Source organism: Condylostylus longicornis, unplaced genomic scaffold (genome assembly GCF_029603195.1).
Source record: "Condylostylus longicornis isolate FDR11 unplaced genomic scaffold, ASM2960319v2 ptg000027l, whole genome shotgun sequence".
NCBI lineage: Eukaryota > Metazoa > Arthropoda > Insecta > Diptera > Dolichopodidae > Condylostylus > Condylostylus longicornis.
In genome coordinates, this window is record NW_026577996.1 from 7,750,924 (window position 1) to 7,766,369 (window position 15,446).

At 25.3% G+C, this 15,446-nt stretch overlaps 1 protein-coding gene across 3 annotated transcripts in view; it reads right to left on the reverse strand.

The window, feature by feature from the left end:
* Positions 1-448: 448 nt before the first annotated feature.
* Positions 449-15,446, reverse strand: part of LOC129607252 (uncharacterized) — an 82,390-nt gene continuing 67,392 nt past the window's right edge. For all 3 annotated transcript variants that reach the window (XM_055518112.1, XM_055518113.1, XM_055518114.1), the window contains exons 3-6: positions 4,878-5,101; positions 3,379-3,607; positions 3,142-3,282; positions 449-1,618 (exon numbers count right to left, since the gene is read on the reverse strand). In XM_055518112.1, the coding sequence (XP_055374087.1) occupies positions 1,477-1,618; positions 3,142-3,282; positions 3,379-3,607; positions 4,878-5,101 (736 nt within the window). In that variant the 3' untranslated portion in view covers positions 449-1,476. The remainder of the gene's footprint in view (positions 1,619-3,141; positions 3,283-3,378; positions 3,608-4,877; positions 5,102-15,446) is intronic.

Genomic DNA, 15,446 nt, shown 5'->3' on the forward strand with positions numbered 1-15,446 from the left:
GAGTAGTGCCCCTTTCTTTCTAAAGCGCACGTTTTACCTCCTGTAAAACAATGACAATAAATGCAATAAATGTTGCTCATTAAACATAATAAATAATTTTTTTAGTCATAGAATTAAAGCCCAAGAATTAAATTTTCACTTTTTTGTTTTGCACTGTTTGATAATTTTTATTAAGTTAATTTTGCTGTAAAAAGAGAGAACAAAAAATTTTTTTTTTCGAAAATATGAAAAGTGAGCATTTCTATTTGTGGTAGATTCACCGCTGATTAAAGGAATACAACAAAAAACATAAGAAAGGTATTAATGCGACGAATTTATTTGCGTTTATATAAGGTTTTTACTTTGTAACTGATCTGTTTATGCGAGTATATAGATAATTACGAACAAAAGAGTAGAAAAATGTACAAAGCCGACTTTATTTGTTTCTGCTTTTTTTTGCTAATAAAAGAATATTTTTTTTTAAGTGAGATGCTTGTATATGGGTCGGACTGTATATATTTATAATATTTTGGATTTATAAAATAATTGAACTGTATATATTTCAATTATATAGAATGATTTCGAAAAATAAAAAAGGAAAATTCAATTAAAAGAAAAAAAAAAAAATTCAAAAATTGTTTTAAAAAAAATTAATTTGATTAATTTTTTCTTTTTTAAATTTTATTTTAAATATTTTTGGCAGCCATTTTATTAATTTTTATTTTCACATTTATAAAATATGTAAAATACTACATATACTAGATATAACTGTTTATAAATTTGCAGCCATTTTGATTTGTGTTTTTTTTTTTTTTATCAGCCATTTTATGTCGTCGTTTACAATTATTTGGCAGCGAAAAAAAAATTATTTATTATTTTTTTTTTTTGTATTTTCATTTTAAACTTAATTCATATAAATTTTTTTTTATTTATTTATTTTTATTATTTATTTAAATGTTAATTTACATGACGTATATAGTCTATAGATAATTTTGAATGCATGTATGTATGAAACAATTTATGAATTTTTATATAAATATCAAATTATTTTGGTTTTTTGAGAACATTTTACGAAAAAAAAATTATTTATAATAAAGTAGAAAACAATTTTATATTTATTTAATTTTATTTTATAATTTTTTTGTAAATAATTTTTAAATATAATTAAATGAAAAAAAAATATAAAATGGAAGAAAACAAGGAAAAAAATTAAAATAAAATTTTAAATTTAATAATTTCGATTTAATAATTATTGTTTTTTTTTTGTTTGTTTTAATTTTGAATAAAAATTATTTTAAATTAATTTTTTTTCAAATTATTTATTTGATTTTTCGTTATGTTGAAATATTAATTTTGCGTTTTGTAAATTTCATTTTATTTAATTTTTTTTTTTTTTTTTTGAAAATTCAAAGATTTGTTTTTTTTTCTTTTTATTTTTTTATTTAATATTAAAATTATATTTAATGATTTTTTTATTTTATTTATTTATGAATTTCTTTAAATACGTTCTGTTACATATACTTTAGCAGTAGCTGGAGCATTTGATCTTCGTACAGCAAATGAGACAACAATACCAATTGCAACTAATACCATACCAGTTGATTTCATAACATATTTTTCCAATTCGGGTTTTGTGTTTCTGTTAAAAAAAAAAAAAACGAAAAATTTAAAAAATTGAGAAAATTGAAAAATTATGTATGATTAAATAGTTCTGGTAGTTATTAATATATAATGAGCCTTAATATGTTTTTTCGACCTAGACAGTATTTGGCACATCAACTCAATAATCGTGGAAATGACATTATAATGTCATAATTTGACATTTAATTTACCTCTTAGATTGTGCTCACACATTGTATTAAATTAAAATTGTGAGATTGAATTTGATAGAAAATTATAACACATGGTCTAATAATTAAAACAATTTATCTATAATAATTCAAAATTTTTAAAGAACTGGAAGTGATCGGACTAGGACAAGTGGTTATAGAAAATATATAAATTGTAAGTAAAAAATTCTTTTCTGCTCGAATTCAGTTAAGTAGACATGGTAAATTATTAGATTATGTTTCATATATAAATCGCGAGTTTTCTATCAGGATAACAAAGCTACTTCTAAATTCTTTCAGTCGTAAGAGAGCCACTGTCTGACATTCACACAATAAGTGTTCCACCGTTTCATACGTCTATGGCAGATCTCGATTATTGAGAGGCAGTGTCCAGTGAGTACACCCATCAAGAACTTCAAATCTGGTCGACGAAATAATATAAATTTGTTGAATTGAGGTCTGAGCATTTAGGATAGAAGAGGTGGGGTTTCTGGTTCGTTCCTCCCAACCATTTAGGAAGTGCAAGAAAACTCCTCTTCAGCATTCAAAGTATGGCTCCGGTCAAATGAAAGGAGTTGCCGCTGGGCGAGACCATCTCCTTATTTCCGTCTACGTCGTAATGCGCTACCACCCACATTAAACTTCCCTTTTTATACCTAGGCAGGACGGTAAGAGCATCAAGCATTCCCTTAGCAATTCAAATTCCATTATATCACACGGGAGCACCCCAACAACGGTCATACTGGTCAACTTAATAAAGATCGTGCTCTTAAATCAATAGTTAATTCATATTTCATTTCTATTTTGTCCACAAAATAAGCTTGTGCTTGTTGTCGGTAAGTGAAAATGGCAACATCTATTGGAATTGATGCGATAACAAAACATTATTATAAAAGGCAATTTAAAAATAGAAATCTGTTATAGTCGTATCGCATTATAATCTAATAAAATTTTTATAGTTGACGGAGAAAGAGTCTAAGCTTTGCGGGAGATTAAAGTGTTAATAATTGTAAATTTAGAAATGAAAAAAAAAATGCACTAAGTGATTTATTGTAAAAATTATTATGAATGTTTTAATGAATAAGTTTGTGGGAAATTGTTTTTTCAATTGAAAAATGCGATCCAATTTAAAAATTATCCCAAATATATACAATTGCGGCGTTGCGGGTACATACATATTTTATGACGTGCTAGTATAATTTTTTTCATTTGTTTTTTTTTTTGCATTGTCTTTTAATTTATACGATAAATGAATTTGATTCACAAGTTGGTATAATAAAATAATTAAAAAATTATGAATAAATTTTGTTTGTACGTATATAAATATACTTACTCGTCATATGCATCTAAAATTCCTGTAAGAGCTGTAGCAATTGCAAGCATTAATGTAACTACACCAAAACTTGCATGAATTGGTACCATAGCTGATCGACATGAGTATGTATAATTTTCGCAACATAATAAAATTAAAAAACTAAAATAAAATAAAAAAACATATTTATTTATGCACATATTAAATCAAGTCACATCTAATAATAATAATAAAAATGAAAATAATTTTATAACATACCTAAAGAAACCGACAACAAATTGTAAACCAAATAATCCCATTGTTACCAATCCTAACCATGTATGAAGTGAAGTAAAATGTGGTTTATCTGGATATAAATTTTCATGTGATTCAAATACAGCTAAAAATCCCAATACAACACATGGTACTGCACAAGCATGGAAGAACATATGAGCCAATTTAACATAAATATGTTTTAAGCATCTGCATAATCTGTACAATAGTATTGCTATACATAGATGTGTATACATATGTTTGATGAAGAATTTGAAAAAAAAAAGAAAAAACAGAATATTTTATTAATTTTTTTTAATATTTGCATTATTTTAATATAAATAATATAGTAAGATCTCATTTTTTGAATATATTCCTTTCGTTTTCTGTATTGACTCATAGCCAATAATATGGTAAAACAGAAATTTTTTGTTGTCTCTATACAATAGACTATGACTTCGTAATAAGGCAAAGATGATGCTCTGCGCTGGGGATTCGATTAGACCCGGCTAAGACCATGGTGGTGATTTTCAATAGAAAATAAGTTTGGGATGTCTGCGTGCATTACAATTGCAAGGAGAAATCATTGAACTGAAAAGGGGTTAATCATTGAACTGGAAACCCCTTGTTAATTAACATTTGACAAGGGGTTTCGGTGCAACAAACACGAAGAGGTAGTCATCGCAAGGACTACCAGAGCCATCATGATGCGCAGGGTTACACGGCCAAGTCTTAGGATGTGGCTCTTATATCATGGGGTGGATGTATATGATGACGGTGGTGACGTTTCTCACGTACGAGGCGGGGGCTCAAAAGTACAAAGTAGAATTTGGGGAAGCTGTAAAGGTAGGCATGCCTGTACATTACAGGTGCAATTAAAGAACAACAGCAACAATGGAGGTCATTCTCAACTTTTCGTGATTGCATTTGGCTATTGTGAATGCAGCAAGGGCCATCATCCTAGGGTTGAGACAATCTAAAACAAAAATAGTTGGCGGTAGTAGTCGGTTAGCTACCCGACGGAAGGCCACACTATAGATCGAAGGAAAAAGGTCTACCGTTAAACGTGGGCTCAATTTAACCTGGGTAGGGGTTACTGACGGAGCGATATAGCAATAATATACCAATAAACAATTGTGCTGCCATAAGGGCTCTAAATTTTTGTCAGATTCTGGTGTTCCGTCAGGAAACCCGTAACAACTCTCACACGATTTCTCGACATACTTATGATTGCCTTAAAGCGATCATCTTCTAAATGAGTCTGGAGCATTGACCAATGTGAAAAGGGACAACTGGGGGTGACCCTCGCGGTATGTCGTTATTGGATATTTCCGCGGAAAAGCTTTTTGGATTCGTTGAGTACTCTAGGCTAGACACTAGGCTCTTTCAGAGTGGACTTTTTTAGTCACAATAAATTTTTTTAGTCGCCCAATCTGCAATGATTTTACAAGAAATGAGTCGATTTTCGATGTAAAAAATTATATTATAATTAAATTTATACTTACAGTATCCTGAAATAGTTACAAGCCCACCAACCATTAATACTGGATGCAAATTAAATTGTAATTCAGGTTGATTTGACCATGCTAAACCACCACGATAATATAATACCCAGAAGAGTATTAAAACAATAACACCAATTAGGAGTATTGTTGATAGAATTACAATTAATAAATATTCAAACCATGATGCACAATTCCATGTATTTTGTGAACGATCTTCATAGCGCCTAAAAAATGATTATATAAAAGAAATTAATTAACTAATTAAAAATTTACCTTTTGAAATTTAGAGATATTCATTTTATAAAGTGTGTAATAATGTATGTATGTGTAGGTTATATTAAAACCAATATAAAATATAATAGCATATAGATATTTTAAGGAAAAAAAACAATGGATATATGTTCAACGTATTTAGTTTGACTGTGATCCTTGGAGAGAAATGAACACAGAACTGTGAAATATGAACTGTGACTCTTAACAAATCGTTTTCTAAAATTTTAGATTTTCAGTTCAATTTGACCAATGAATTAACAAAGTATGAAAAGAAAGTGGACTTTTTTAACGGATTCTTATATTAGAATATGAATAAGGCATATAAACGGCAAATTCTTCGGCAGCATATTGATTTTTGAAAGAAACGTTTCATATTTCGCCTTAATTCGCGATAGGCTCCCTCTTCATTGTGCATGATTTAAAAATTTTTAAAGATTCTCACATTTATAATTACCAATGCCTTCATATACGAGTACTTAATCATAAACTGAGAGCACACGCACAAATACTAAACTTTAAGCTCAATGAGTAAAAAATAATGAAAAGCTATGTAAAGAGCAAATAGGTAAATTGAGAATTATTACATAAAAAAAATTTAATTTTACAAAATCTATAAAATTAATTCTCTTTTAATAGTTTAACAAAACTGGGAAATCACTTTCGATTTATTGAACCGAATAATCAATTTAAGTGATGCATTTTACCCTTCATTTGAAAAAAAACCAAAAAGGAAAAAGCGAGAAAACTTTTTCTCTCTCTCTCTTCTGTTTAATACTTCTTCAATTAAAATCTTATAGGCACTCGAATTCAAAATAATTATCCGATAAAAATATTTTTCAATTGAAAAAAAAATTATTTCTAATATTTGATTACTAGAGAATTTTATTTTTTTTTCAATAAAATTTTTGAATCTCTAGAATCCAGATTCTACCTCTAGAAGTTTGAATTATGTTATAGGGAGAGAAGTAAATGACAATGTAAATTACTCAATATTTCTTTCAATTCATTTATTTTTTGATTTTTGCAAAATCATTCGATTTCCTATGTCCTATATTTTCTATTTGTTAAATATGGTTTATGAATTATGATATGTTAAATTAGAAGTGTTGTCAACGAATCTGAGTTGGGTACTCAATTTTTAAGAATCGATTTCTGTTCTTATTCTTGCTGTCATTTATTATTGTCTTCAAAATTTTCCCGAAAACGATTTCATTTTTAATGAGTGTTTAATTTTAATTTCACCCCTGTAGCAATTAAATTGACGTCATTTTCTCAAATATTAAAATTCACTGCTTTTTAATTGAACTGTCATAGTTAAAATCTATAAAAATTACTCTTATTATTTGATTAGTCTTTCTCTCACTTATGATGTAGAATGAAATGATGTGAAAATTTCAATTTCTTGTTATTCACATTCGCAATATTTCAGTTTAAATTTTAATAGCTTTTTTATGGAATATTGTTTTTCAATTTTTGTGCTTGTTATAACAACATTGTCATATTACAAGTAAATATTTGGAGAAAGTGTCAAAGCATTTGTTGAAACCAATGAAAATTTCATCGTAATTTACAAAGCTGTCATAGTAACAAAATCAAATTCTAAATTAAGATTATAGAGGGTCATACAGCAACCCTGACTTTGTTTGACAACATTGTTGTTGTTTTTTTTTTTTTTCTGGTCTTTACTTTTTTCCATTCTGGTCTATTTCGTCTTTATTCCAGTTTTTCATCAGGCATTAAAAGCAACGGATTTAATGGCATCATTTTTTTATCGTGAGTGTGACAAAGCGACTACTAATCATCATTTTAAAAATTGTAAAATGGTTGAACTTGTGACAGTAAATGTTTATAAAAAAAAGAAAAAAGTAAAAATATGTTTTTTTTTTTAATAAATTATCCTGCATGTTTTTTAGACGAAAAGGAATAAAGGAACTTCAATAATATTTTGATTTAAAAAAAAAAAGGAAAAGGAAGTGAAATGCTGAACTCTAAAAATAATGATTTTGGAGAACTTAAATTTAAAATCCAACATAATTCACACATTTTGTATGATTTGAATAAAGTTTGATGAGAGTTTGATGTGTAAACGTTTTTTTTTGCTAAATCGAAAAATATAGATGTCATCCGATTGCAATCAAACAAAATTTAAAAATAAGATCGTAAAAGTCTGATTAAAATTTTAAATTCCATTCGAATAGCATGTAATACATGACTGCTTACTAAGTATACAAGTGTCAGAACAATTTTAAAGTTTGATCAAACTATTATATAGCTTGGAAAACTTTTCAGCAATTTTTGAAAATTGTTGCAAGCTGTAGTTTTAAGTTTTGTCATAAGGTTAATTTCCATTCTAGAATAATAGAATATAACTTAGAACAAGTGCCAAGCAATGGTTATAATGTAAATTTTTGTAATATTAACACCATATATTTAATGTCAAAATTATTAAAATGAATTTATTAACCTATATAATTAAAAATATAAATATGCAGCTTTATAAATAAACAAAACAAATACACAGAGAAAAATAAATGGGAAGGAAAAAATAAAATGTGAAATTTAATATATTTTTATTTTTATAATAAATAAATATACGATATTAATGATGCACAACCAAACATACGGGTAATAACAACAAAAATTATTCAAGAAACAGGAAAGTGTAAACAGTATGATTTTAAAAAGCATCAATGAACGCTTATGCTATCCTCATTTTGCCATTTTAATAAAAATAAACCGAAGTAAAAAAAGAAAAAAAAATGAAAAATAAAAATTTTTTTTTTATAAAAAATAATTGAAACAAGAAACTCTTTAGAGTGAATGGCATGACTGCTCTTTTGGGTGTCATACTCATTTATAATATAAGGAAACTGCAAAAACACCTATACTTTTACTAAAATATAATAAATATACAAAACATACGTACCACAACTTACAAACTAGAATGTAATTTAATGAATTACCCAGTAAACCAAAATAAATATGAAACTACACAATTAATTTTGAAACAATCCCAATTTTGAATGCTAATTTTGATAATATTTTAAATTATCTAAAATATTATAATTATCGAATATTATTCTGACACAAAAGTATTGATAGAGTTACTAACGTTGGTATTGCTTATATGAGTTTATATGACGTTCGGCATTGTATATTTGAATTTATAGGTTACTTGGTTAAATTAAAGTAAAACTGTTATACAGATTGTATAACAGATTTTTTTTTTGTATAAAAGATTTTTCAAGCTAAACAAAACAAATCATAATGGTACGAATAATTCTAAAGTAAATTTAAATGTTACAATTTACAAAAATTATCGAACTTTTGGTCTTACTGGGTTATTTGTTATACTAATTATACTGTTATATTGCTGCATTCTTATATTGTATTACTGTATATATAACATGCACATTCTTTACTGTTGAATGCAACACAATATTATCATTCTAAGAGAATAAAAAAAATATGTAGAAAAATTATGAAGGATTTATTATGAATATTACAGTAAATGAATAACCATTAGAATTTAACATTATGTATAACAAAAAACAAAAAAGCAAAAAAAAAACTATTGTAATCATTGTTGTATGTCAAGTCAACGCTAGTGTTATTCCTTTTTTTTGTTTGTTCTTACACGGGAATCAAAATCCTTTAAATAGAGCGCGAAAAATCTTTATTTTTGTTTTGTTTTTGTCTTTACATCGCGAACATTTAGATTATAATATGAAAGGATCTGTGATTTTGTCATTGTTGTATAACAATATCTTTTTCTTTTCTTGTTTGTCTTTTTTTTTTATATATATTTTTTTTTATGGTTTGTGTTATATTGAGGTTTTCCTTTATTTCTTCTGTTGTCTTTATGTTATTTTGCATTTTTTTTCCAGATTTTACTTTTAGTAACTTTGAAGGATTCTGTATCAGGAACTATGAAAATAAAAATATGCCAGAGAAAATTTTTTAATTGACATGATGGGATTTAGGGGTTCTCAAAGGCAAATGAAATTTTTATTGTAAAATTTTTTTTTGAAATTTCTTGTTTTTGTTTTGCATTAAAATAAAAACATTTTTTTTTTCAGTGAAATGTCAAGATGATGAAAATTTTCAGGTATAAAGTTGTTTTTATTTTTTCATCGGGGAAATTTAGGTACAAGAGAAGGATAACATTGTTTCTGTGCATTTAATGTTGTGTTAAGAATAATAGGTAAATAATTAAGAAAAATATTGAACTATATTTATTCAAGTATTAAAAGAAATTAAAAAATTCGAATTTTAATTCTAAATAATTTTATTATCGTTCTTTGAATCCATATGCAATATTTGTCTAGATTTTTTCAATATTAAGACATAGAACGAACGAATTTAGACGAAATCAAATTAAGAGTATAGTAATTCGTAAGTTATCTATTCATTCTTTATTCGTGAGAAATTGAGAAAACTCACGAAACTTGGAAAACAAGAACGAAAAAAAGAGAATGTTTATTTTCTCTTTAAAATGAATAGATATTTTGATAATTAATGAAATATTCAAGAAATTACAACTTTTGGGGGCATTTGTAGATAATTTCGTAGCCCTCGTTCGATTTCAATTCTTCCGATGAGCTCAACTTGTTGCTTCGCTATCGAAACTCGTAGCTGTGTATAGCTTTTTAGAATTTTGGTTTGCTTCAATTTGTTCTTCTAATAATGTTCTCTCATTTCAGTATTGTTAGAATTCACCACAGAATTTTACAAACTAATTTATATTCACCATAGAGTTTTATTACCAAGAAATAGTATTTCTATCTTGAATTTCAAATAAAACTCTATTTAACATTGTGTTTTAAAAAATTTTGTCTTATTTTAGAGAATATTTTTGAGTTTTCTTTCTTCAACTTTTCTAAATTCTCTTCAAATATGAGTTTTCTTTAAAAAGGTGAATATTTCGGGGTGAACTTCATATAATTTGTCATTCGTCTCTGTTATAATTTTATCCAATTTCTCAGCATTTCTTTATTATTTCTATTATAATATTGTTTATGAGAATCATAAAAATTTTCCATAAAATTCAATTTTAATTTTTGAAGAGAATAAAAATTCTTTTAAAACATAAAATACTTAAAAAAAAACTCTTTTATTCATAATTTTATTTTTGTTTTAAACACATTACATATGTATGTATGCGTATGTATTTGTGTGCCTTTGAATGAAAATGTGTGCGGTTGTGTGTATAGAATTTTCAAATTAGAGTTTAATATTCTATAAAAATATAGAGTATCAGTAGGATTAAATTCTCCTTCAAGTTGTTTTATTTTTTCTCATTGTTCTAGAAAAATTTTCTATTAAAAAAGCGCACATAATAAAATAAAAAAAAATTTTTATATTCTGTTTTTAATAAAATAGCTTTAGGGGATGAAAACTAATTTTATTTTCTTAGAAGTATAAAAATGGATTTTAACTTTTTTCTCTTTTCTTAAATATCATATTTTAATTTAATATCAATTTAAACAGAGTGTATACTAAAATCTATTGAACGTGATTGCCGTGTTTGCCATTTTCAAAAAGACAAAAATTGCTGAAAGCAAAAAATATTTTAAAGAGTAGACGAATGAGAACTTGAGCAGTAAATAATATAAACATGACGTTACTACTTTTAAAATTGAAAAAAAATTTTGGAGCATGGTCTGTAAACTTGCAAGGTTTATTGGACAATTGATGACAGTCATAATTTTTAAAAAATCTGACGTCATTTGGAAATATTTTATATGGAGTAATATAAGCACGTTTCTTTAACCGTTTCCTTCTTCTTTTTCCCTCCCGCCGGATAAATTTTTCTTCAATGAGGTAATATTATCAAATATTAATGCTTCTTAATTTGTAGAAGATCTTTTCGAGTACCAATTTTCAGGGGAAATTGACTCGAAAAATAACAGATCGTAGTAATAAAATTCTTTAAATTTGAATTTGGTATGTATTTAATATTTTGGAGCTCATTTCTCATTTCTTACATTTCTTTGCTTAGTTTTATTTTAAACACTTTGTTGATATTCACACATTCACATTCATACAAAATATATATATACACATACATATATATCCAAAAACATACAAAAACATAAGAATTGTTTTTTTTCCAATTTATTTAGAAAAAAAAGGTCACAAATTGTCATGTTGTGTATATATATGAACAGAAAAATAAGTCAAGAATTTTATGTATAACATAAAAACCATTTCAAAATTTTGAGAAAATAAAAAAAATTTAAAAATAATTTATAAAAAATTTAATTTAATTATTAATCAAAAGAAGATTAAAGTATTTTATTCTATTTAATTGTTGACAATTTAATTGATAGATGCTTTCATACAATTTAAAACATTTTATTCAGGTTGTGAACCAATAGTATGAAATTGTTGAATAAATTTACATAGATAAATGGTAGTTAGTAGGGTTAAGATATCAAATATTGATTACACACAATAGATTGCGTTCTTTAAAAATTTAATGACATTTTAATTTCATCAATCAAACTAAATCGTCAAGTATTATTCAAAAAAGTAGGTTTGATTGATTATGTCTGATTGTATACGTAAGTCTAGAGCATTTTATTTATGATCAAACATAAATTAAGTTTTTTGGATAAATAAATCATTAATATTTGTCGGTATGAAAAAGAATTGGAATGAAAGGAATTGAAATCAAACATACACAAGCTCTTATCAATCATACATCATTTAAGCTCCTTCCTGCTAAAATTTTTGATTTATGTAAAAATTTAATTGCCAAATTAAAATATTTAAATTCAATAGTTTTTTTTTTTAAATTAATTTATTAAAATATGTAAAATTTTAATTAATTTGTTAATACCGCCTACGCATATAACATGCATGTTTAATATTCAATTAAATGAGAAATTAAATTTGGTACAAGTGTAAATGTATGTACATTCAAATTGTATAGCTCATAATATGTTTAGGCTAAAATATGTTCTGTTCTCTTTGATTATAGTTATACAAGTATACTCCAGCCAAAATTACGTAAATGCATTAGTAATATTATATGAGATCTGTTATATTTTATTGTAAAGTGGTATAAATCTCATTAATTCATTCTTATTCTTTTATATACGAGTATACAAATTAAATACGATGAAGACAAAAATTATTTTATATTTTACTTACATACATGTTTTTATTTTTTCACATTGAAAGTAAATACAGGGTGTGTACATATAAATAAATAAGTAGTTTAAAGGAAAGTCAATATTTTTAATTAATAATGTAATTTTCCTTATTCATATATAACTAATTTAATTAGCAATATTTTGAAAATTATTGAATAATAATTAGGGTAAGATAATTAATTTGTAATTTATTAATTAAAATTAATTCAGACTATTTCCAATGAGGCGCAATAAATATTTGTAAGAAAAATAATATTATGTTCACAGCAGGGACGAAGCGGTAATTAATTGTTGTTTCTAATTTGTACTTCAATCCTTAATTGTTTAAAGTAAAAATTACCAAAATTAAGATTCAATATTTGCAATTTGTTCATACGAAATACATAATTTAAAATTATATAACATAATTTAATAATATCAAACATGTTGTAAGCTTTAATTTTGTATGATAATACTTTAAGTATGATTACATTTTGTATGAAATGAAATTTAAAGCTTGAAAATAGAGAAATTTTTAGTTATATGTTTTGAAATATATGTATATAAGAATTGAGAATAATATTATATAGAAGTTTTAAGTTTAAAAACGAGAAAACACCTTGTGTTATACAAACAACAATATTTATCATACAAATGTGTTATACATATATGTATATATATACATAAGGTACGAGTATATAATATTGTATTAAAAACCATTTTCGAGTAAATTATTAAATAAAATAGTGAATTAAAAAAGAAAAAGGAAAAAATTAAAAATACAAAGTAAGTTTGTGTAAAAATAAATAAATAAAACTGAAACGGAAAAGTTTTTATTCTTTTCTCGAGAAAAATAATAAAAAAACTAACAAAAGCAACTAACAATTTACCAACTAATCATCTAACAAAAGAATTGAATAATATTAGATATATTGCATTACATATCCTCATATATATATTGTTATATAATAAAGCCATGCACACACACACACACACACTAGCAAACACGAACTCATATTATTTTAATTTTCAATTTACACTCTATTTCATTTTTCCTTCTTTTCCATTCATATTCAAATATAAGTGAACATATCCTATACACTTTGTATTTACACAATATTATATTCTTCAGTGAATCTGTAATGTGTGATATACTTTACAAGTATATAAGTAAAGGATACATAACATATTTAATAATAATAAGTACAATTATGTATATATATAATAATATAAATATACATATAACAATTTTAAATATAGGTCTATTTATTTTTGGTTAAAAATCGTAAAGTACTAAGTCATAAAATATAACAGTTTTAGTTGATTGATTTGCAAAAAAAAAACGAAGATGTAGAAAATTTGATTTTTAAATATCCGGCCATATTAATTTATATATTAGTATTAGTGTACGAGTATTTTAATTTAGCTATATAATTATAACAGAGTAATTCAATTATTATGTTAATATTCCTTAAATTTCTGTTTTGCCCCTCAGCGTATGCAATAACAGAGCTTATAGGTTTTCGTTTTGGTTTCTGTACAAAAACCAAAAATTTATAAATTTCTAACCCATTTCCTGTCCTTATGTCCGGCACTGGCAAACTACAAGGAAAAATTTCTTGGGTCTTACTTCTTCGGGTGCATTACAAACTGAGCGAATGTAAATGTTAATTGTCTTTTTCAGTTTTTAAAGAGTTCGGGCCGCGTCTACCTAAATTAGCATAACTCACTTTCAATAAATATATAAAACTCAAAATATTTATATTATGTACTTAGGAAATTCTGCTTTTTAACTGGGGCAATATAAATATATTTGGCATAAAATATAAAACTTTAAATATAATTTATGCGTGTAAATGATATACAATTTTATTATACATACATTTACTTTATATATAACTAAAAGTAAAAGGATATATTTACATATACTTTAATATATGAATTTTAAGAGCTATTTTTATTTGCATTTTATGTACTCTTATAAATGGGAGTAAATGGTATCTGTATCAGACGAAGAAGAAGAAGGATATAACTCAAAAGTTTTTACAAATATACATATGTATATAAAATTGCTTAAAGGGAAAATTTACAACATGATCCACTTTACACTATATTAAAGGCACATATATGCTTCATAAATACACATACATACAAAGTAAATATTAAAACTTCCACTTTACTTATGATTTACAGTCAGTTATTTTTCATGATAAACTTTTATACGTACGTATACACAAAAAAAAATGTATAGTGTGTTTCAAACAAAATTGTAAAACTTTGCTATCAATAAAATTTTTATATCGAATTAACGACAACGTTTGCAATATGAACGCGGCATTAAATGGAGTAAAATTAATCATAGTTGAGACTTTACACATAAGCTCTCAGTTTTTTAACTTTTATGGGATCTGTATACCAATAAATAAGTGCCCTTTATTGAATAAATTTGAAATAAATTTTTAACTATTATGTGGAAACACACACACAAAATTTTCGGAAATTTTTATAAAAAAATTCGATAAAAGAACGCATTGAGAGAATAATTATTGAGAGAATTTGAGTTTTATTTAAAAATAAACTCAGAAAACAATGAGATGAGTGATAACTGAATGGTTATCTCATTTATTTAATTATTGGTTATTAATTAAATTTTTCTTCATAAGTGACAAACAACAAAAATTAGAATTTTCAATGAAAAAGCTTATGAAGCTTAATTGATAGAATTAATCCAATATTTGCATTTTTGAATATTGTATTTTCAATATTCTCTCAAATTTGAATTTTCATTTCTTTTTTTTATAAAATTTCTCCAAAACAAGAAAAGCAAACAAACAAACTATGGTACTTTAAAATTAACCTTACCGAATTCCCCACAGTTTATATCAAAAATTCTATTGATTAGAAGAGAAGAGAGAAAGAGTATACTTAAATTGACAACATGTCATAAATGCCCAATTGTACATGTTTGTGTACACAAAATTTTGACATCTAATCAATTTTATAAGTGTCAAACAATATTGTCACTTTTTGTGAATGGTTTTTTTTTGTGATACACATTTATATATACGAGTACACAATGTTTAATATTTGTGATGTTGTCAGCGTAGCTACAGTGTGTATGGGAAGATGCGAGCATAGGTTCATTCTTTTTATTATT